Source organism: Glycine max, chromosome 19, assembly GCF_000004515.6.
Source record: "Glycine max cultivar Williams 82 chromosome 19, Glycine_max_v4.0, whole genome shotgun sequence".
NCBI classification, from domain to species: Eukaryota; Viridiplantae; Streptophyta; class Magnoliopsida; order Fabales; family Fabaceae; genus Glycine; species Glycine max.
In genome coordinates this window covers 40288198-40312988 of record NC_038255.2, presented here as the reverse complement: position 1 = coordinate 40312988, position 24791 = coordinate 40288198, and the positions used below count along the sequence as shown (strand labels likewise).

Here is a 24791-nt window from a genome sequence, read left to right as displayed (position 1 = left end):
AAAAAAGAAATACATTATGAATAAACTTAACTAATATTCTAGTCAACGCATCGAAACAAAATGAATCTTTATTTTATATAACTAAAATTTATATAAATAAATTATATTAAAATATGTAAATTGTATTATAATTAAAGTATATAAAATAATATTAAAAGAGATAAGATGTTTAAAAATATATATCTAAACATGCTCTAGTAAAAAAAAACGAAGGTAAAAAAAAATCATTAAAGAATTACAACAAAAATGATCTTATTGAATAAGTATTTTATATTAATTATATAAAGAGAGGGGTTAAAAAATAAAATTTATTTTAATATGTATTATATTTTGATCAGAAAGATTAATCTTGTACTTAGGCGACAAATATTCTTAATACGTGGAATCTAACTCAACTCAATTAGTTGAGCAGGAAAGTTAAGCATTTTAAATTCTTATTATTTGTTAATTTAGATGCGTGATTTATTATAAATAAATTTTTTCTTTCATTTTCAAGAACGAAAAAATATATATTCTTAACATGTGATAAGTTAAAAATTGAAGTGAGAAAAGTAATTCAAGATATTCGGAGCCGACGTGAACTAAGATCCTTCGTAATTTCCTAATAACGTGGGGGAGTGGGTAGTTTTATTTTATATAAATAAAAGTTTTTACAATGTAATTTAGCTCCTTGATCACCACACCAATCAAACTTATTATTTCCAACATTTTTATCTTTCCTTTTTAGATTTATTTACCGCTTTCAACCATTTACAAAGCTTTCTTTACTGCAATATTAATCTCATAAAAGAAGTATAACGTAGCCAACTTCATTTTTATGCCAACTAGAAACAAATTTGGCGGAGTGAACTAGAAACTCAAGTGAGAAAAATAATCTCTTCCTCAAATCATTCGTCTTAAAAGGATAATCGCGTTAGTAATTAGTCGTTTTAACCAATGATTAGTTGAATATCTACATAAACAATTAATTATGTTTTAACTATAATTTTCCTTATACTTGCTTTTTCTTAACATTTTATATTTTATTTATAGATGAATTATTTTTTCGTTATAAGTACTTTTATTTTCAATTTTATTAAATATTTTCACATTAATATTTTTTTTTATTCATGAAAATTAAAGATAGTGTCAGGATATTTACAATAATTCACCGGTTTAGTTCATTCAATTGAATCACACTCCTTAACCATGCACTATACGGATGATGTACTAATACTAATATACTATATTCTCTTTGCTCAAGCTTTATTTTCTTTCTTTAATCTTTATATATATATATATAAATAAGGAAGTAGGTGGAAATATTTTTGAAAATACAATTTTTTGGATAAATGCTTGTTAATTAGTAATTCAATGAAAAAAATGTTTTATTTTAATAATTAATGCATTGGTGGTTTTTTGTGCAACAATTTGTGGAATATAATTTCTCTTATTATTATTTTCAAGTTTCAAACGTTTATCAAAATATTTGAGAAATGAATAGACACTACAACTGTGATAATAATGTTTCTGACGCATAAACAAAAGCATTATCTGGAAGTTCCTCTTTCTCGGTGGGTTTGGAAAAAACAAAAACCTAGGTTCTCTTCATCAATTTCTCTTCTTCCTTCTTTGATTTTGTTTTTTTTTCTTTGTAAGAGGTTTCATCACAAATCTACAGCATACATCAAGACCAAAAGCATCAGAGGACTAAAAAAAAGTTTGAAAAGTTTTCAATTTTGTATGAGTTTAGGGGTGTTTTTTCCATGGACTCTCCAAAACCTTAAACTTCAAAATTTTGAACACTTCTTATGTGTTTTTATGTTGGCAATCTGTTCCTATTTGTTCTTTTTTTTCAATAGTTTTGAGTGGAAAGTCGTGGTCTGCATTAAGCTTGAGTCATGTTGTAAAATCTTATGAGCCTTTTCTCGCTATCAGTGTACGTACGACATCATTGGAAGTTGCTGCTGCAAGCTAGAACATGCACGTCGATGACCACGGTCTCTTTAGACTGTGATTTGAAAAAATGAATCGATTATAATGCTTATTATCCTTTCTTCTATATTTCCCTCATTTTTTTTAATGTCTCTTAAAATTATTTGTTCATATAATTAATTTTTCATCCTTTTGTTTTTCAGCATTCATTACTTTGCATTGGTTCAACAATTCACTCTTTTCACGGGATGATGTTTTATCTAAAAATTAAAGAGGGATAATGATATATGATATTGAATTTGAAATGAGGTATTTTTGCTCTATTCAATGTGTTTGGTTACTGATACAAAATACGTTTCCTTTATATACTGCCTATTGATACAATGTTAGATATCGAAAAACAATTCATTTGGTGCTTCTCTTGATTAAAAATCGATAAAGGTGATATTAAATTTTCTAATATTAGGATTTTTTTTTTGTCTCAAGCAAAGGTCTCTTCTCTATTATAATCTTATTACACGTTGATATGGAAAGACAATCTAAATGGTGTTTCTCTTGATTAAAACTAGATAAAGGAGAACAGGTTGGAGTTTCTAAATTGATGAAACATTATATCCTTGAAATACGATTGTATGTTAATTTATAATTTTTAATGTCTTTTTATTTCATCTTTGTTTCTAACATAGAGGGATTGCCAATTCACTAATTGGTTTACATCTTTTGCTAAAAAAATTGAGTCACATAAGGGTAAACCTTTTTTTTTACTCAAATATTTTTTATAAATCTTGATATCAATTTTGTTATAAATGTATTGATGCATTTTATTTATAATATAATTATATATCTTTTAAAGCTTTGTTATTGAATTTGAAGGGGTGTATTTTTGTCCTATTAGATGTGTTTGGCTACTGATATAAAATGAATCTCTTGCTTGCCTACTAATACTAATACAGTGTTAATTATACAGTGTTTCTTTAGACTTAAATTACCATATAAAATATAACATACGGAAATAAATATTTTTATTCAAATAAGTTGTAAAATTTACTCTAAATTTATAGTGATAAAATTTTTTACTAAATATTTTTGTTCAGTCAAAATTAAAAGTTATTTTATACAATTAATACGAAGATAAATTTAAAATTAACTTACCATATAAATTATATAAAATATAACAAACAAGGATAAATATTTTTTACAAAAACAAATAAAAAATTACATTGAATTTACAAGAATAAATTTTTTACTATTTTTTGTTCAATTAAAGTTAATTTTTATTTTACATAATATATATATATATATATATATATATATATATATATATATATATATATATATATATAATTATAGAAAATATCAAATATCAACATAATTACTACATAAATAAAAATAAACATAATCACTATTATTTTTTTCATGCAAAATTAGTGTCTAAAAATTGACTTTTAAGCAAACAATTATTTATTTTTTATTTATTATCTTCTTACTTAAATAAATTGTTCATTATTTTCTTCTATCTAAACAAATTTTTAATTTTATTTTATACATTGATATGCATATATAAACATATTAAAATACAAATTATATATAAAATATAGCACTTATAATTTTTTTTTATTTATTAAAACAAGTAGAAAAATTTTATTTAATTCAAAGAGATGCACATGTTGCATTATGTCACATTAATATCTAAGCTATTATGTTATGTTATGTGACATTAATATCTAAGTTATTATGGTAAAATTATATATATATTTTCAGCAAGAATGAAGATAAAATATAGCACATTACATACAATAAAAATCTAAATAAAAATAGTCCTAAAGTCTAAATCTAGTTAGGGATAATAAAAGCAATCCATCGCCATTGTTTAAAATTGAAATGTCCTGGACTAGCACCGAAGTTATTCTGAAAGTGTTTTAGTTTCTTTTTTCTGAAAAACATTTTCTCTGTTCTAAAATATTATTTTTTACTTAAAAATATGTGTGTGTACTTCTGCAGCAATGAACTACTGAGTTATAACTCCTTAAAAGTTAATTTGAAGATTTGGTACTGGCAAAGATGCCAAAGTGAGAGCTTGATTCCATTATATCATTCTTCTGGGCCATCATCGTTATTGTGATCGATGCCTTTTCCGATTAAACCAATGGAAAAGATCCAAAGGTTGTTATTTGTTGGGTGGTTTGCGTGCTAACATCTTAACGAATAAGATCTGCAAGCATATACACAATTTCTGCATAAAGAAAGTCACGAACAAATTGTTGGGTGGTATGATGAGAGCAAGTGTAATGCTTCGTGTGAGAGAAAAATGAATTTTAGGTTGCATTGCCAGGAATAATTGTTGGCGGGAAAGACAAAGAGAAAGGGATTTTGGATTATTTTTCTTTTCGAAAACTAAAATGACATGTTTACCCTTTTATTTACACTTATTTATATAAAGAAATGTGACTTTTTTTTCAAATAAAAAGGTGTTATCCACAACAAATACAACACTTATTAGTGGGTCTATGTTTTAAAAAAATTATATAGTGTGTTACCCACAATATACAGCACTTATTAGTGGGTCTATGTTAAAAAATTGTGTGTTACCCACAATAAATACAACAGTTGTTACCTAAAATGAAAAGGATAAGCATGGATTGATGGAGTATATATATTATATGGAGTAGCATGCATGCCACCGCTCACAAAGCGGCAAAATGTTGAAGACGAGAGAGGCGATGATGACGGCGTCCTTTCTCCTACTCTTTCTCCCAATGTTTTGACTTCAAGACCATTTGTCATTGAAAGTTGAAACAACAATGGAACATTTTTATTTTATCATAATATAATTTGTGTTTCTCTCTCTTTTTAAGAAACTGTACGTAGTTTTTTGTGAGACAAAAATTTGTTCAAGTAGTTCTTTGATGGTTTCTATTACACTTAGTGACAATACAACATTTTATTTTATTAGTAATTTATTTGGGTATTTGTTATATCTACTTTTCTTCTTTGTTTATCCACTCCTTTTTTAAGTAAATAAAAGAGTGTATTTTTTGAAGAATAAATTAATAAGGAAAGTTAATAAACAAAGAAGAGGAGTGAACATAACAACGGTCTTTTTGCTGATTTATTTTTACAACTCCTATTAAGTTTTATTTAAGGTTTTCTAATATTCCAAGGCAGGTCCAAAAGGGTGCTTAAACAATCCAGAGTCCAAAATGCACACTCCAGTCAACGTCCAGCCGCTCCGCCGTCTGCTACCTTTTTACAAGTTAAGTCTAGTTGTTGTATAGTTATATTATACAAGTATATTATATCATACACATGTACAATTACGTATTCCTCCATAAGTCAAATTCGATATGTAATTTTTGAAATAATTATTGGAGACTCAAATGATAGATATGCAAACATGATAACTTATATATTGTTTTATATCTCGATAAATATATGAATTTTTGCTTGTATTGTATCATTTGATCTACTTAGCAGAACTAATAACATTAGAAATTATGTAGGATTGTACATAAAAGATCCTTATTTGATTTTCTCTTTAATCCTATAATTCTTTTGGGTTAGCGTCATTTATGTACCACACAAACGAAATTAATATCTAATCTAATGAATTAAGAAATATTACATAACAATTAATTTTCAGTATAATAGACTCACATACATGATTATACCTGAAATTCCAATTGTACGAAACACAAAGATTTCCAATTGTACGAAACACAAAGATTCAAGCACAAAACATTCATGTGTGCAGTCGTCACATATCACATTTCTATCAAACCAAGCAATCAACCCAATGATATAAATAATAAGTACGTTAAACAATGTTCCAATTTAACTTTTTTCCACCAAACTAGTTTTTACCCAATCAAATGAGGATCTTAAAGTTATAGCACCATGGTAATAGCTCATGTAGCCAATTAAAAATTTAAAAACCCATTTCCCCAAGTACCATGGTAATAATTTGTTATTATATCTTGTTAAGAGAATACTTTGTTTTGTAAAATAATTAGAACATAGTTTTTGAAAGGAAAGAAAAACTATTTCTCACCATTGTTCTAATCTATATCTATATTAAATCCGTCCAAACTAATGTCACTTGTCATTGTATGGTGCACTACAGGTTCATTATATTTTCTCCTTTTTCACCTTTTTATTTTTATTTTCACTCTCTCTTTGCTGTGCAAAATACATGTTACTTATCTAGTTTTGTTTTAAACACGGAGCCAGAAGTATACTGATTTTAGAACCAACGAATACGTTTTGTCATCATTCATTAACTGAGAGAAGGCTCATGTTATACTAGTTGGTCAAAATACAAGACTGGCTCCTCATGCGAGGACCATTTCCAAAACGGTAAATATGGAAAAAAAATAAGAGACTCAGAACTCAGCCTATTATTCCCGCATCACATGATAAAATATAAAAGCTTCAAGACTGTTATTATCTGACATCAGTGAGAAGAAATGAAATGCAGGACTTAGTGTTAAAATCAAATAACATAAGAACATTTAATTTCTAAGAACAAAACGGTGCAACCAACGTGTTAAGGCAGTGATAAATACTTAGTGTTGAAGACAAAAATAAGAGCTTGATTTATTTATTTATTTTTACCAAAATCTCCTCCACCAAATAATTTAAAAAGCAAATGAATCATTTTTCCACCATGATTCTATCTATTTTTAATATAATTGACCATTGTATGTTTTACGAAGTATATAATTAGAAAAAATAATTGAAAAATCAAGGTCTGAATTGTGTTTTTTTTTTTTTAAAATTATTATATGAAATTTCACATGATAAATATTTTAACCAAGTATACATTCAATATATTAATAATTTTTTTACTTCACTGTTCATCAAAATTAGAAGTGATTAATTTGATGATTATTAAATAAATGTATACCAAAATTGTGTTTTCTGTTATTTATTTATTTTCGCAACCCTATATAAACAATGAAAATATAATTTGGTTGCACAAATATATAATGGTGACGTATTTCCATGAAAATGATATTTTTGAAGAAGAAACTTTAAAAATACTTGGAAGGTCAATAGCAACGGAATTGTGTTTTCATTGTTTTTTTTTTTAAGACCATAGTATGTTTGCCTCTTCTTCTTCCTCTCCACACATCACATCCTCAACCATAACTAACTATCATCAAGCACCACCAAGAAGGGTTGGGGTGGCACTGAGAAGGAGGGATCACAGCACAGGGAAGATGGAGGGAGAACTGAGAGGGATAAAATGATTTTTCTCAGGTGTAGAGGCCAACAGCAAATGGGAAAGGCCCAATCAACTCCTAGTGTTGAAGGGAGAACATAGCCTACGTATTTCCATTAAAGTTATTTCTTTTTACATTTTTTTAATCTTTTTTTCTTTTCTTTTCTAATGTTTTTTGTATTTTTTAGCAAAAGTATCCTTATTAGGAGCTAATTTCCAGAAGGCATTTTTTGAAAATCGTTAGAAGTCTCAAATTAGTTTTGGAAAACATTTTTATGGATATCTAGATGTCTCAACAAATTCTTTATGGAATACATTTAATTCTTAATAAAAAAAAGCGTATTCATATCGGTTGATTAATCAACATGCATCGAACAAAATTACATCAATTAAAAAACATATGAAGTTTAGACAAAAAACCGGGGGTTTGTTGTAAAACCCATTCCAGACTTGATTAATCACTCTTTGTTCAAAATGAATATGATTTTGTAATTTTCTAATTGTTACAAAGTCATATAAATTGAATTAATTAGATTCAATTCTTCTTGTTAAATCTCATAATAGTCATTCACCCGAGATGGATCTGCTTCTGTTTCGACATTCCTTAAGTGGGCTTGGGGCCTTTTTTTTCAGCTATTCAATGGCCCCTTCCAGTAATTCTTCTGAGTTTTGAATAGTTCTCAAGATTGTTTGTTTTTTATTATCTAATAAATCACTAAATGAAAATAGACTCTTTTCATTCATTTCAAGATGTCTAGATGTCTTCCCGAACCAAACACTAATCTTCACATCATTTGCCTCTCACACTCAATGGGAAATTTACTCATTTTTTATGTAATATAATTATTACTTATTAGTATATAGTTCTCTTCTCCAAATGGATTGTTTGAACTAAAGAACAATACTTTCTAAAGAAAATATTTTTAAGAAAAAAATATTTACTTAAAAAATAGAAAGTTATCTTTTTATTACAAAAAAAAAACAGTTTAAACAAGAAAAAAAAAACAAAAATATCTAATTTTACTAATTTTTTTTTTTAAATAAGCTTGAACAAACCAGCTCAAACTGCAAAGTCATCAAACTATCATCATAACCACTTAGAAATGCTAATAAAAGTGTCCCATACAAATAATTGTGTTTGCATCCAAAAAGTTAGATGGAGAAAATTATGACACAGAACATGCTTGCTTTTGCGAGTACAAAAGATACTTGCACGATCAGTTGTTAATGATATGGCATAAACATACACAATGAAATCGTCATTGTTTCATTCAGTTTAAATTTTGACTGATTATTAGGTTTATGTTTACACACTCCCAAGTCTATATAACTGGCCAAAATCGTTCAAATTCTAAACAAGCACCAAACTCTTCTAAGGATATATTTTTGGAAACTTACTCACAATCACATACAACAGTTGGTTGATGGCCACTGTCAACTAGAAACCCTAGGTTGCTTGCATCCATGATCAGGCAAAAGGTTATCAGATGCAGCTCTTTTTGGTTTCAACTGAAAAAATACAAAAGGTTATGGGCATCAAGCATGTGCAAACCTAACTGCACCAAAACACATGTGTGTTTAACCATCAAGAGTCACTAACCTTCTCCTCAGCATGTTGATAAATGTGTCTCACGAGGATATTTTTGGCTTCTGTACTTATCACTGTTTGAACAATTTTCAAGCAAAACTTTCAATTACAAAACACCAGTCAGTCTACCCTAACAAGACTTGAGCTAGACAGAAAATCAGTTTAAGTAACAGGTTTAATGCATGTAGTTTGGATTTTCCTCCAAAAACATGATGAAGGTAATAATCCAAAGGAAAAATACATTTTTCCAAAAAATGATCAGTCAAGTAAATACGGGACAAAGCATGGCTAATTTGCTGGAGGAATCATAAGAAAGTTCGTCGTGTTACCTTGATCAGGTGCTGGAAGGGTCCTGCTGTGCGTAGGATGGTAAGTGGGTAGCGTCATTCTCTGTATGAAATTAGAGAAATTTCATCTTCATAACGCTTATAAAATTATATATCATTAGGTGACCCATGATGCACTTTAGAACAAGAATAGAAGTTGCATAAAAAGAAGTTGGCCTTAAATATGTTGGTTTATCCCAGACTTGATTAGAAAAAGGTAAGGAATAAATGTGACTCATTCAGTGTGTTAACCTCCAAGATCAAAGCTGACTCATGCTTGAGCTTCCTTCTTATCAAATGCAATGGATTAGAGAAGCATATCACATATCACATATTGTTAAACATAAAACAAGAATTTGTATGCACGGTGTAAGCAAAGGTACCAAATGAATCCAATGATCTCCTTCATTTTTTCAATTTTCAACCGCTAAATTTCATGGGTAATATGTATGTGCTTGTAAGTTTGTAGATTAGCAATTAGCAAATCTATGGAAAAGACAAGAACGACTAAATTTGTGTCAAGGTAACACGGAGACTGATTAGAAATAAAAGTAGAACAATTATGTCACTGAAGAATTAATTGTTGCTACAATATTGAACAGCAAAGTCAAGTTTTGCAGTACAATTTTCAGAGTCACAAATTAAAAGAGACAGAAAGGAAAAAGAAAACCACCCCATGCTGGAAAAGTTTCAAACTTTAAAATCCTTTACGGAAACTTTTGCAGAACCGCACAAAATAAAGAGGAAAAATAAAAAAAGAATAACAGTAAAGTTATTGAGATTAAATGGATATGTTCCCACATACATGCTACATATAACACCAATGGTGAAGAATTCAATCTCGGGCACAACAAATAGCACAATGCTGTTACTCTATTATGAATTATGATCATTCTAAGTAGTAGCAATAACATTTAGAATGTCAACAAATACTCTACCTTTTGACAACAAGAAGCAAACTTAAAATTCTGAAGATTGCAAATACAGGTTTTCTATTCTACACTTCTCTAGTCTAACTCTACCACTTACCATCTTAAAAAATGAAGAAATATTCTCAGATTTGAATGGTGGAATTCAAATATGCAAGTGTGTCAACAAGAAGAAGGTTGTTAACAACCAAATTTTGTCCTCAAGGGGGTTGGGAAATAAGGCAAATATCCCTTCCTTCACTGATATTTCAACGGGGGATCGATGCAAATAGAAAGCATTAAACCAAAAACTCAGCATCGCACAATCAGACTTTCAACAATTGAGAAAGCATACATTTGCATACTTGGAATGAGTAATTATTACTAGGATTATCAATTTCATATACAACAACAACTTACAGAAGAACTAGAAGGATCGGAAGGTCGAAGCTGACTGAAGTTGTGAGGATCAAAGGATGGCCAATTACCAAGCAGAGAATCCATAGAGTGCTGGCTGTTGCTCCAAATTCCAGAGAGAGAGAAATTAAGGCGTGAAAAAAGAGGAAAAGGATGAGGAATTTTCACTTCACATATGTGCACTCATTACATAGGACACCACACCACACCACTTGTCCAAACTAACTCCAAACCCCATTCTTCGTTCCCACTTGCATTTGTGGCTCATAAACTGCAATTCATGGAAAAGGGACAAGTGAATAATACCCTTTTGAAAAACAATGAGAAAATTCCCTAAAACTATCTTTCCAATGTATGAAAATTCACTAAAAATTGGAACTTTAATTATCAAATTAATACAGAATACAGATTATTAGGCTCACCATGAACTCATCAAAATGAAAACACACATACAAGAACACTGAAACCAACAAATTGAAGATCCACTGTTGGTTGAATAAACCACCTGATACTGGTAGGAGAAACCAAATTGGAAAACAGCAATAGGGGCATATGTGGAAGCGTGAGAAATAATCAGAATCCAAACACAGTAAAAAAGTTGGCTGCAAAAAAATGGTGAGTGCGAGACATTACCTCGTGAAATTCTCAGCAGAGGAAATTTGAGATGTCTCGGGAACGTGCTCAACTCAAGTAATGATAGTGAAATGAAAGGAAAAGGTGGGGGCAAAATGAAAAGCTGAAAATTCCAGCCACCCTTACAACTTTTTTTTGTTGGGAAGAAGATATCTTGTAGTCGAAAATGAAATTAACTCATGATTATTATTCACTCCAAATTGCAAACTTATACCACCAAACCTATGGACTATAATATCCTCTACAGTAATGCCAACATTGTCCCAAACAATTTATCTGTGTGTGGGTTTTTTGGAGCCTATATAGTAATTCATGGGAGCAGAATATAGTGGGAAAAAAATGACACTGCAGTTTCATAGTATTACCATTGCCACACCAAAAATATTGTCTTACCACTGATTTTTCTTTTTTAATTTTACTTTATAACAGAAGTATTACGTTAATTATTAATAAAATTTAAGGAAAGGTCAGGATATTCTGCTGTAGTAATGTCACTGCAGAGGATCATTCCTAGTAATTCATGTATATCAAACATTGAAATTATCTAACTTACCTCAAGTAAAAAGGATAAATAATCTTATAACATCTCATTGGCGCAATGATATTTACAACAATCAAATGAAGTTGTTTAATTCTATTTTTACTTTAACATCTCTTATATTTTTTTTAATAACGTAACTACTCTCATATATTTACTTTATCTTTCATCGTGTTGAATTTCATTTTATTTCTAACTTTCTATTCTTTTTCATCACATTTGTCATTTTCTTTTTTTCTTTTCTTTTATATAATTATATCTCTCTAAACCCAAAATAGAGTCTACCTTTGTCCAAAAGTTCGAATCTCTCCTTTTTTCTTTAAGGAATATACTTTGAATAGTATACTTTCACTGTTGACTTATTTTTAGATTTAGGTAATGAGTTTAAAAGTTATGGCTAAAAATTTTCAATAGAAAAAAATAAAATAAAACTGATGGCCATCTATGTTCTTCAAACACCGCATGCAATTGATAACAAATAAAGCTCTTGCAAAGCTGTGGCATATTTCCGCAATATGTTTGATGGATTGGGTTTCACACAAGGGTCACCATCATGTTCGGTAAATCTGTGAACTAATAAATGAATACTTGTAAAACGTTAACAAACTCTGATCAATTCAAGCTACAACTATATTATTGGGCACCAAGATTTATTTGAGTTACTTTTTCTATAGTTATTCAAATTTTCTTTTCCAAGAATTGACTGTGCTTTATTTAATTAGTTTGAACCTGAAATTTTTATACTTTCTTCCTTGTTACTTATGTTCACCCCCAATTTAACGAAGTTGCTTAAATAACTCAATAAAATGTCTAAATTAAGTTAATAAAAATCAAACAAAATATTTTCGGCCCAACTTTGCCAACTGATTTTGCCCATCTTAACACAGTAAGCCCAACTCACAAAGAAAAAAAAAATGTCACGATCGACTATCCTAATTTTTAAGTTTATCTAAATATTATTTTAAAACACTGAGACTCGTGAATTTATTTGTCATAAAAATTATTTAATCTAAGAGTATACTAATAAGAGATGCTTAGAATTTATTTGTCTAAAAAATTGAGACTCATGAACGCATGCATTTTTTGAGTAAATATTTTTCTACGCCATTTAGAAACTCATAAACACAGACAAATAATTGGAATATTTAAAATAAATACTTATGATTCTCGGTTATCAAACACGCCTTCATTGAAGAACCAGAAGAGCTGGAGGAAGAAGAGGAATGGAATGATTTGTTGACACATATAAGCATTTTTGTCCTTCACTCTGTTCCCTTGTCCATCAAGTTAATGCATGCGTGTGTTTTATTTTTCACCGCCTATTTTATGTTGCGCTTATTATTTTGTTGTTGTCTTTATACTCGCATATATTTACTGTGATCTCCACTGCCTGTTATTTTTATACCGTTATTTTGCTGATGAAGAACTGCCATATATTTTTTGTTGTTTTAGCATTTTATAAGATAATTCTGTTAACATTATATTTGGTGTTGTTCGTTCATAATATCATTGTTGTTATATTGGTTGGTTAGGACTAAAGTGTTATTTCGTGGTTCATAATGTTGGTTCTTTCCCCATACAGCAAAAATAGTGGTTAATAAAATAAAAGACAAAATAATTTGGTAACTAACTAGCTAACCCTGTAATCACCGAGGCACTTGGGATATTAGACACTGCCATCTTGGTAAATTATAATGCAAAAGACATCCACAAACAATTAATATCCATTTTGGTAATTTTATTTCAAAATTAATTTTGATAGTTACTTTTCAAATATCATTAAATGTGAAATTTTTTTTTTAATATATATGTATCAAAATCAAAATCACATTATTCTAAAATTACATTTAATTGGAATTAATTCTATAGAATAATCAAGTTGATCTCAGAATCAATTATAAAAATATTGATCCAATAACAAACTTGTTTGTTTGTTTCTCTCTGTGTGTGTTTTCTTGTTGTTCTTGATGATTCTCTTATGGTATGTTTGGATGAAGTATTCAAAATAGTAAAAATAATTTTTAAAGGATTTAAAATTTTTAAGTCTAAATTTTTATATTTAGATATATCATGCTAATTGGAATTTGAAATTTAATTAACTAAAATTTTGAAATTCTAAATTCTGCCTATAGAGAGAGAATTCTAAATTCTATCTAAAGTGTAAAAATGATTTCTGTTAACATCTAGATAGAAATTTAATTAAAAAATATAATAAATTAAATTAAGAAAAGAGAATTATGAAACCATCAGTGAATAATCCAGAGATTTATAAAATAATATTTTGGACATGAAAATATGTTTAGAATATATGTGAGGTATTTTGTGGAATTTTGTTGGTCTATTTAGAAATTTGCGTACGTACTAATGGATAATTGACTGAGTTCAATTAAAAACACTAACTAATTTAGGCCCAAAAACAGTAAGAAAATTGAAGCAACAAGGGTGACATGTTAGTTGTTAAACAGAAATGAAAAAATGATAAAACATGAAGTAATAAAAGTACTGTTGTCTTAAAATGAGTATAAAATTAATTCGTTTAATTGCAGCAATGTATAGTATATATCAAATTTGCAGCACATTTGAGTGGTAGTGGAAACTTCATGGCCAATTTCACGAGTCTGTAACTATGTTGATGGGAGTTTTTTGCCGGATACTTCTCATATGTATTGCGGCCATATGGCCTCATGGATAATGGCAGTTTTTCAACCTATCATAACGTAGGTGATGCTTTCAAGGCGGAACTTTCACGCAAACTGTAAATAGTAAGTTTTGAAAGCTAATTACCATAAGCTAAAATATGATTTATCTATACCATAAATAAGTTAACAAATTTTATTTTGAGTACTTAATGAAAAAATTTTATTCTAAATTCCCAATAAAATATTTTTTTTTATTTTTTTTCTTATATTTGATTTTAAATGAACAAAATTTACTAAAAACTCAAATTAAAATTTATGAAATTTATCAGCAACTAAAACAAAATATTAAAAATTTAACGATAAATTTTTTACTTTATCATAGATTTAATCTAATTCTTTTATTGAAGATCTAAAATAAAACTAATTTATGAAAATCTAAAACATATTTTTCTCTTGATTAAATTGATAAGTTCATATGATAAATTTGTTCTAGACATTAAGAGTTTAAGAATTTTTGTAAACTAAAAAAGAGTTTAAGAATGATTGTTTATAGGATATTGCGTATTAGAAATACAAATGAATCAAATATATATGTCGTGAAATGAAATTAATAGAAAATTTTCAAATTAAGAATCATGTTTAATTCAAAATTCACCCTTTTATTTTTGTATGCAAATATATATTATTTATATATTTATTTTTGATTGTCAAGTACCCCCACCCACGTGTTTTGTTTGTCAATTACATGAGCTGTAAATGATATTATTGCTCCTGGGGACCACCTTAACCATTGGCCACAAAGACTAGAGTTGACGAGTGAAGACTTGTATTTTTACTTACTTCCGATCTCTGGTGTTGGAATTCCTGATAACACAAACCATGGCTGAATCATTTATCTTCAGCATCGCTGAGTCTCTCATAACAAAGCTTGCTTCTCATGCTTTCCAAGAAGCTTCTCGGGTGGTGGGTTTGTACGACCATCTCCGAGACCTTAAAAAGACTCTCTCATTAGTTAAGGCAGTGCTGTTAGATGCTGAGCAAAAGCAGGAGCATAACCATGTGCTTCGGGAATGGCTGAGGCAGCTCAAAAGTGTCTTCTATGATGCCCAAAATGTGTTGGATGAATTTGAGTGCCAAACACTGCGAAAGCAAGTGCTCAAAGATCATGGTACCATCAAAGACCAGGTAAGCCACTTCTTCTCAAGTTCTAATCCACTTGTTTTTCGTTCCAAGATGGCTCAACAAATCAAAGATGTCAGCAAGCGGCTAGACAAGGTTGCAACTGATGGGCAGAAGTTTGGTCTCCGAATAATTGATGTTGACACACGAGTCGTTCATAGGAGGGACACGAGTCGCATGACACACTCCCGTGTGAGTGACTCAGATGTGATAGGAAGGGAACATGATAAAGAAAAGATCATAGAGCTTTTCATGCAGCAGAATCCCAACGATGATGATAAAAGTCTCTCTGTTATCCCCATTGTGGGGATTGGAGGCTTGGGAAAAACTACACTTGCAAAGTTTGTGTTTAATGATAAGAGGATAGATGAGTGTTTCAAATTGAAGATGTGGGTGTGTGTTTCTGATGACTTTGACATCAACCAACTCGTTATCAAAATCATCAATTCTGTGAATGTTAACGATGCTCCTCTTCGCCAACAGAATTTAGACATGGTCGATCTGGAGCAATTACAAAATCAATTGACCAGCAAACTTGCCGGTAAAAAATTCTTACTTGTCTTGGATGACGTATGGAATGATGATCGTGTTAAATGGGTTGAGTTGAGGAATTTATTAAAAGAAGGGGTTGCTGCAGGAAGTAAAATTCTAGTTACTACACGTATTGATTCCATTGCTTCCATGATGGGGACTGTTGCCTCTTACAAGTTACAAAACCTTTCTCCTGAGAATTCATTGTCTCTTTTTGTCAAATGGGCATTTAAAAACGAAGGCGAAGAGGAGAAACATCCCCATTTGGTAAATATCGGAAAAGAAATTGTGAAAAAATGCAAAGGGGTTCCATTGGCTGTGAGAACATTGGGGAGTTTACTATTTTCAAAGTTTGAGGCAAATGAGTGGGAATATGTGAGAGACAATGAAATTTGGAATTTGCCACAAAATAAAGATGACATTTTACCTGCACTTAAATTAAGTTATGATTTCTTGCCCTCCTATTTGAGGCAATGTTTTGCATTGTTTTCACTTTACCCAAAGGATTATGAATTTCATAGTGTTGAGGTAGCTAGGCTTTGGGAGGCACTTGGTGTCCTTGCACCACCAAGAAAGAATGAGACACCGGAAGATGTTGTCAAACAGTATCTGGATGAATTACTGTCAAGATCTTTCCTTCAAGATTTTATTGATGGTGGCACTATTTATCAATTTAAAATTCATGATTTGGTGCATGATCTTGCTCTGTTTGTTGCAAAAGATGAGTGTCTACTTGTAAATTCCCACGTTCAAAATATTCCTGAGAATATTCGGCATCTGTCTTTTGCGGAATTCAGTTCTCTTGGAAATTCATTCACCTCAAAATCGGTAGCCGTGAGATCTATAATGATTCCAAATGGTGCAGAAGGAGCCAACGTTGAAGCTTTGCTAAATACCTGTGTGTCAAAGTTCAAATTATTGCGAGTTTTGGATTTAAGAGATTCGACATGCAAGACTTTGCCACGTTCTATTGGTAAGTTGAAACACTTGAGATCTTTCAGCATTCAGAATAATCCCAACATCAAGAGACTCCCCAATTCTATTTGCAAGCTCCAAAATTTGCAATTCTTGAGTGTTCTGAGATGCAAGGAGCTGGAAGCATTGCCCAAAGGATTCAGAAAATTGATTTGTCTTCGGCATTTGGGGATAACTACAAAGCAACCTGTTTTGCCTTACACTGAGATTACCAATTTGATCTCCCTTGAACTTCTGTCTATTGAATCATGCCATAATATGGAGTCTATCTTTGGAGGGGTGAAGTTCCCTGCTCTTAAAGCATTGAATGTTGCTGCCTGTCATAGTCTGAAGTCTTTGCCACTGGATGTTATAAATTTTCCTGAATTAGAAACTCTGACTGTTAAAGATTGTGTTAATCTGGACTTAGATCTGTGGAAGGAACACCATGAAGAACAAAACCCCAAGTTAAGGTTAAAATATGTTGCATTCTGGGGCTTACCACAGCTGGTGGCCTTACCTCAATGGCTTCAAGAAACTGCCAACTCCTTACGGACCTTGATTATTTCAGACTGCGACAATCTTGAAATGCTTCCGGAGTGGCTGTCAACTATGACTAATCTGAAAGTACTTCTTATATATGGTTGTCCAAAGCTTATATCTCTCCCGGATAACATCCATCACCTGACCGCACTTGAACATTTGCATATCAGTGGTTGCCCTGAATTATGCAAAAAATGCCAGCCCCATGTCGGTGAGTTTTGGTCCAAAATATCACATATCAAAGACGTCTTCATTAAAGAACCAGAAAAGCTGAAGGAAGAAGAAGACGAATAAGAATGATTTGTTGACACATATAAGCGTTGAAGCTCCTTTGGCAACCCCTGGATGTGGATCAGGAATGGTCAAACGTGAAAAAAGAGGAGACCATGATGTTTGATTTATTGTGTTGGACGTGATTCACGTATTGAAAATCGATTTTGGGTGAAGTTATTGGAACTGCTTCTGAGTCATGGGAGTATCAATTCTCAGATTTCAATGTTCGGATTTTTCGTTTTTGTCCTTCACTTTGTTTTTCTCAGAGGAAATAATATGAGAGGTCTAACTCAACCCAAAAATCAATTCAAGAGGTGAGGATTGATTGTTCCTTCCTTATAAAGTTTAATGTGATTGTTATTTTTATACTGTTATTTTGTTGCGGCTATATTTGGTGTTGTTGTAGCATTTTATAATGTTATTCTGTTAACATTTTATTTGGTGCTGTTGGTTCATAATAGCAGTGTTTTTATATTGCTTGGTTAGGACTAAAGTGTTATTTCTTGGTTTATAATGTTGGTTCTTTGCCCGTACAGCAAAAACAGTGGTTACTAAAATAAAAACAAAATAATTTGGTAACTAGTAGCTAACCCTGTAATCACCGAGGCAATTGGGATATTACACACTGTCATTTTGGTTAATTATAATGCAAAAGATAGCCACAAACAATTAATATCCATTTTGGTAATTTTACCTTCAAAATTAATTTTGATAATTACTTTTCAAATATCATTAAATTGTGAAAAATAATAGTATTTTTTCCCTTCTCTCCTTTCTCCCGAGCCCTTCTTAAATGGTATAATAAATTCTGAAAAATAATAGTAATTTTATCTTAAATGGTATAATAAATTGTTAATAATTAATTATTTGAATATATTTAGTTTATAATTTATTTTAATTTTGATTATTATATTTTAAGGATTTAATTTTTTTATCCTTCTAATTTTCATTGTGTTTAGTAATATGATCTTTAAATGTACTTGACAACCAATTCTAATTTCATAAGCCCAGCCTATTTTCATCAATATACTTGACAGCCTATTGAAATTTCAGTTTTTATTAGAAAACAATATTAAAAATATCTAAGATATAAATTTTGTCTCATCTAGATAATTCTAGTCCTTTCTACATCACGGTGTAGATCAAATTAAGCTAAAAAAACACATAATTTTTACAGTTACTGGAATTCCTAAATTAAATTGGGGTAATACCTTTTATGTTATTTACAGGGAAGTCTTTTCTAAAAGTTTAATTAGTTAAAATAGTTTTTTTACATTATTGTTCAATAATATTTCAAAATAAATTTACATATTAATAATTACAAATTACAGTTTAGACACATCATAATATTTAATTTAGTTTAGGCACATGCATAATGTTAAATATAACACTAAAATATAATTTAATTGTAACCACCACGAAACTTGTTTTCGACAAAGTCATTGGCGTCTCTCGATTGTCAACATCTCTCTTACAAAGATGTTCCACACCGAGCTACCTTCCTCCATAAAATCACTAGGAGAACTTGAAAAACATTCCTAAACCTAAATTTTAACAATTATCAAATTTTAGAACCTCGATTTCAACCTTGCAACCAACATCAAAAGTTCTTGGCAAGAAATTAGGAATTTTTTTTTAGATAGGTCAAACCTCAAAAGAAAATTAGGGATTTATATTTTCGATTAAAAAAAAGGAGAAACAAAAGAATTTAAGCGAAAGGTTTCAAAACTACACCATCACCTCCCCAATGCTTCTTCTTATCACATTTTAAATACAGTTCCGTAGCATATATCTTCAAATAGGATTTTTTTTTTTGCAGACTATTTACACTATTTGGGTTGGGGAGGATGACAATTCCAACCAAAAAAATTGGGGATTTAGATATAAATTGAAGGGAAAAGGAGGATGATAATAGAGGAGAGGTACAAGAAACAGAGGTGGGAACATTGCTGAAAAAATTGGATGATGAAGAATGGTGCAAAGAAGATGAACGGGTTGAAAAGTAATTTTCTTTTCAATAACATGAGTTAAAGTTAGAATTAACGGTCAACATCTTAATTTGAATTGTATGTTGAATAGAGAGATTAAAATTATTAATTTTTTAAATACAATAACTACATATCTTAATTTTAAAATAAAGAAATCAAAATTATATATTAAAAAAATAAATGGACCTAAATCCCATTTTAGCTTAAATATAATTAATTGGCAGTTTTTTCCTTAGCGGGTAAATAAATCAGTATTTCTACCATAACCATACCATAAACCAACATACCAAACATACGTAATAAGTAACTAAAATGAATAACCTTGATAACGTGAAAATAGGCACATTGGATGACAACCCTTGAAATGAGATTAGAGGCTGTGAGCATATTATTATAAATCTTCAAAAGCACAAAAGCAAACAAGAGTCACTACATATATATATATATATATATATATATATATATATATATATATATATATATATATATATATATATATATATATACCTTCATTTTTATTTTTTTATTTTTCATGTTAGAGAAAATGAAAAAAAGGTGTCATTGTTGTGATTCATCATTTTTGGCAAATTGAGGAAACCAAGGATATTAGTAATATCTTGATGTTCCTCCCTAACATCATGTTTAGCCCGTTTTTATTTTGTGTTTATTCCCATTCTAAAAGCAGTTTTATGCAAAAATCTTTGATCATTTTCTTTCCAATAATTTTAATTTCTCTAGTATGAAGTTTGATTTTCCTTCTTTTCCAAACGAGTGCATTACACAACCCCTTATATGAAAAATTTGTTGGATGATTCACCATCTATAATTAATTAAAATTGTTTTATCTTGTGATTGAAGATCTAATTGATTTGACAATTGTTTCTTCGATGTTAAATATTAGTAATGAATATTTTCATAAGAAAGATATATCAATACTGAATGTCTAATTTTTTAATGATCAACCAGCATGAACTTTAACTTGTTTTTGCATACAGGAGCTAGATGCATTCATAAAACAACCAATTGTTTCTCCTTTAGTTGATTTTTTGATTCATATGGTTTACTTTTCATTTTTAACCCTTTCCTTATTAAATTAATGTAAATTAGAATTATGGAAAAAACATCAAAAGAAAACGCTTTACGTACGTTTCGTTTCTTTTATGTTACTGAACCTTAATTTTTTTACAACCTTATTTGGGAGTCACGAAATGACTATATCTCATTCACCTTTTCTCCGAGCCCACATCATAAATTAATAGTCTCTCCACATTTGTGAAGCTATATACTTTTTTTTCCTTATGTTTTCCCAATTTTTTTTTATCTTTTATCTTTTGTTACCAACCTTTCCTCCTGTTACGAGGCCAATTTCTTATGCCTTTGGGGGAAAAAAAATTAAAGGGTCCTTTGTCGATCTTTCCGAATTTGACATCTTTTAATTTTTCTCACAGTATTTATAACCTTCACTGGTTAATCTCTCAATTTGGACAATGCATGTACAATGCAGTTATTCACAGCTTTACCTGTTGTTGATGCAATTTTAAGGTTCTTCTAATTGTAATATCTTGTGGTCCAATTCAAAAAATCACGGTTGTAGAATAACAATTGAAAATTCAGCCAAAAAAAGAATAACAATTGGAATCATTAATGCCTCATTACTCTTTATTGAGCTTATTGACCTTGGCTTCTCCCTTGTGTGAACAGAAGATGAAGAATATACCTACGCTATAGGAAGTAGCACAGGGCCAGAGAATTGGTGGCGTATCAACCAAAAATGGAAAACATGTGGGGATGGAAAACTACAATCTCCCATTGATCTGCTTGACCAAAGGGTTCAAGAGCTTCCTCAATTGGGTAAACTTAAGAAAGCTTACAAATCAGCTCCTGCTGTCCTAAAGAATAGGGGTCATGACATCGTGGTAAGTCACTATGCGTTCGAGTGAAAGTATGTAAAATTAATTACCAAATGAAGTGATTTATATTTAAATTTTTTTATTCTTAAAAAAACATATTCAATGTATTCAAAATTAATTTTAGACTAAGAATCAGAATCAACTCCTCACTGTAGGGCCAAACATGTGGTGTTGGATATCTAACGTGTATCCAAACTCGCACTCCATCCTATTGGTTCATGAACTTCTTATTTTTCGGGTACCTTTGGATTATGTTCAGTTTTCTGTTTGGCGTGATCCTAACTAAATTTGGAGAATAACTCAGATTCTTGACATTTCTGGATATATATATATACGTTTACACATTAAAGTTTGGCTTGAAAACTCAATTTTGTAGAAACAAGACTTTAGTTGTTTTTGCAAACTTTTATCTGAACATACACTTAGTTGTTGCATCATATTTCACATTAATACATTGGAAATCTTACTTATTAACATGAAGGATAAAAATTTTCTAGTCGCATATATAGCAGTACTTATCAATGGATCAGTACTTCCTGAGAGCTGGGACAAATTTGCATAATGAACCTAATATTTGTGCTTAATGTTTTGACAGCTGGAATGGAAAGGAGATGCAGGCCAGCTTAACATAAATGAAACTTACTATAATCTGATTCAATGTCATTGGCATACACCTTCAGAGCACACGTTGAATGGAACAAAGTGAGTTTTCCATTTTTCATTTAGCTTCTTTAACTGCTTGATGCAGTGCTAAGGAAACTCTTTAGGCTTGGCTTTGCATGATTCTCCATATAAATATAGATGTCTTCTATTTGTTATTTAGGTTTGACTTGGAACTGCATGCAGTCCATACAACCTCTAAAGGAGAGTTTGCTGTTATTGGAATATTGTATAAAATTGGTTCTCCAGATCCCTTTTTTTCAAAGGTTTGCTCTTGACATCTGTGTACACTTCTGAGAATTAGTGTATAGATTACTACATGTTTCTATATCTAGTTTAGATAAATGTTTGCAAATATGTAAATTTAAGTACATATAGTTCTCTTCTCTTCCCTATAAATTGTAAGATAACTTTGCCCCTTCTGTGATTCTGTGAATCTCAAATTTTAGAAGAAGCAGTCTATAGATAAAAATGAAAATAAGGGCTCCTAAATTCTATTCAATGCTGAAACCCTGTCCTTTGCTTTATAAGTAAATAAATGTGGTTAAACTATTTTGTCATTTTAAAAAATGGTCCACAACTACAATTTTGACTGCAATGTCAAGGATTTTGTGATCTTTGCATCTACAATTATAGCCATATCAGCTGCATAGATATATTTATCCATACTTTCCTACAATATCAAGAATACAAAGCTATAGGTGTGACCATAATTTAAAACCTTGCTATTAACATTATTTAACGCAATGATTATACATAAGTCATAAAAGAGAATCTAATTTGATGCTGGAAATGATTATGTGGTTAATTTCGAATTTATGTATTGTAGCTGAGTGATTAATATGGTGCTGGAAATGACTGAGTGATTAATTTCAATTTGTTTTTTCTATAACAAAAACTTTATTCTCTCTGGCAGCTGCTCAATGACATAAAATCAAGTGTGGACAAGGATATAGATGTAGGACTAATCAACTCAAGAGAGATCAAGTTTAAAAGCAGACCGTACTACAGATATGTTGGTTCTCTTACAACTCCAGCATGCACTGAAGGTGTTGTTTGGACAATTGTGAAGAAGGTTCTGTACTTTATTCACATGATTTTCTTAACTGGCAAAGACTATATTTTTACTAGACACCCTTTTCTAAACTTATGTTGCATGTGTATTACAGGTCAGGACAGTCTCAAGCGAGCAATTAAGTGCCTTGAAAGGAGCTGTTCATCATGTAAGTAAATTAGCACCCACTAGATCTATCAAGTTTCCTAAAACAAATGTTTTTGAATTTATATATAACTGGAATACACCGAAAATGTAAAGATATTTTTTTATTTATTTTACATTTAATCATGAACTGACATATAATTAAAAACTACAGACTTTTATAAAAATGACTTTAATTAAAAGTCATATATTTACAAGTAAATTTTAATTAGTTAATTGTGTATATATATATATGTATATGTATATATATAAAATGTTTATAAGAAGCATGAATACTTCTCTTTTAGAACTATTTATCAAATCTAAAATTCCCATATAAGTGATCATACAATACAAGTACATCATCTACTTAAGCATTATCTAAATTGCAACTGTTCCACAGGGATATGAGGAAAATGCAAGGCCAACGCAGGAACTTGGTGGAAGACAAGTTTGGTTATATGGACCTATGGAGAATGAAAAGCCTACTTAAATATTTGTATAAAGATGTGAAGGGAAGTAACTGCTTCTACACTTGGCAATAAAGTAGAGTACGAAGTATGTACAAATAAAGGCTACATGAGGGCACGATCAAGCACCTGGAATAATGATCTTTATTATGTTTTAAGTCGTGTTTTTGGTGTGCTTGTTTTTTAGTATGTTGGCTTGATTTGTTTGTGCTGGTATATATGACAGAGTGATAATTTGTACTTTTGAGGAGGGAGATGGTGTGACAAAAACATGAAAAGGAGTTTTATTGTTTAAATTTAAATGAAGTTTGTTGCAAGCTAGCACCAATTGAATGACAATAAAAAACTTCGTACCCCATTGCCCAGAGGCTCTTCGCTATGCAAAGGTATGGGGGAGGGATGTTATACGCAGCCTTACCCTTGCATATGCAAAGAGGCTGTTTCCGGATTCGAACCCATGACCAACATAAAAAAATATTTAGTATAAATCAACATAAAAAAATATTCACACACTTTTTATACATGAGCTTAATGGCTGTAAAATAATTTTATATTATTATTTAATCATAAATTATTATTAATTTATATGATTTTTAATTATTATAAAATTTAACAAATTTACCGTAAGAGAGTGTAATTGAATGATTTCAAAAACTATTTTATACTTAAAACTCCGATTCAACCAATAGACTGTTAATCAGTGCCTCAAGGCCGGTTGAGTTACCGATCCAATTAAAGCATTACGTCTAATTCCGATTGAGAGGTATTATGATTGCATGGGATCTCGGAACCCTGTCATGGGATGGCATTTTAAAGTTCCTAATCAAAGTAACCATGACTTTCATCCATCATTCTGCTAAAAGAAGTCAAACTAAAGGATGACAAGGTCCTGGAAGCTGAT

At 30.3% G+C, this 24791-nt stretch overlaps 3 protein-coding genes across 4 annotated transcripts; 2 read left to right on the top strand and 1 right to left on the bottom strand.

The window, feature by feature from the left end:
* Positions 1-8379: 8379 nt before the first annotated feature.
* Positions 8380-11276, bottom strand: LOC100784555 (DET1- and DDB1-associated protein 1). Of its 2 annotated transcripts, XM_006604288.4 has the most exons (6): positions 11008-11276; positions 10797-10885; positions 10378-10645; positions 9053-9113; positions 8736-8797; positions 8380-8644 (listed from the first exon to the last, which is right to left on the bottom strand). In XM_006604288.4, the coding sequence occupies exons 3-6, from the start codon at positions 10459-10461 to the stop codon at positions 8570-8572; spliced, it is 282 nt and encodes a 93-aa protein (XP_006604351.1). In that variant the 5' UTR covers positions 10462-10645; positions 10797-10885; positions 11008-11276; the 3' UTR covers positions 8380-8569. The 2 variants fall into 2 exon arrangements, with proteins under 2 accessions (XP_006604351.1, XP_003554167.1); XM_003554119.5 differs by lacking the exon at positions 10797-10885 and having other exon boundaries at positions 11008-11273.
* A 3723-nt stretch (positions 11277-14999) lies between these two features.
* On the top strand, positions 15000-18149 carry LOC100786131 (disease resistance protein RGA2). Its single transcript, XM_006604286.3, has one exon. It carries the CDS (start codon positions 15064-15066, stop codon positions 17683-17685), a length of 2622 nt encoding a protein of 873 aa, XP_006604349.1. The 5' UTR covers positions 15000-15063; the 3' UTR covers positions 17686-18149.
* Positions 18150-19629: 1480 nt separating this feature from the next.
* On the top strand, positions 19630-23976 carry LOC106797392 (alpha carbonic anhydrase 4). Its single transcript, XM_014771674.2, has 7 exons — positions 19630-19666; positions 21354-21568; positions 22158-22264; positions 22386-22488; positions 23139-23297; positions 23392-23445; positions 23824-23976. Exons 1-7 carry the CDS (start codon positions 19630-19632, stop codon positions 23911-23913), a joined length of 765 nt encoding a protein of 254 aa, XP_014627160.1. The 3' UTR covers positions 23914-23976.
* Positions 23977-24791: the final 815 nt, after the last annotated feature.

Excerpts from the sequence above, each read along its gene's own strand:
- LOC100784555 (XM_006604288.4), bottom strand. The coding sequence starts at position 10,461 with ATGGATTCTCTGCTTGGTAATTGGCCATCCTTTGATCCTCACAACTTC. Across the intron at positions 9,114-10,377 it reads CCGATCCTTCTAGTTCTTCT|AGAATGACGCTACCCACTTA; the intron begins GTAAGTTGTTGT and ends AATTTCATACAG. Across the intron at positions 8,645-8,735 it reads ATCAACATGCTGAGGAGAAG|TTGAAACCAAAAAGAGCTGC; the intron begins GTTAGTGACTCT and ends GTATTTTTTCAG.
- LOC100786131 (XM_006604286.3), top strand. The coding sequence starts at position 15,064 with ATGGCTGAATCATTTATCTTCAGCATCGCTGAGTCTCTCATAACAAAG.
- LOC106797392 (XM_014771674.2), top strand. The coding sequence starts at position 19,630 with ATGAAGAATGGTGCAAAGAAGATGAACGGGTTGAAAA. Across the intron at positions 21,569-22,157 it reads ATAGGGGTCATGACATCGTG|CTGGAATGGAAAGGAGATGC; the intron begins GTAAGTCACTAT and ends ATGTTTTGACAG. Across the intron at positions 23,298-23,391 it reads TTTGGACAATTGTGAAGAAG|GTCAGGACAGTCTCAAGCGA; the intron begins GTTCTGTACTTT and ends TGTGTATTACAG.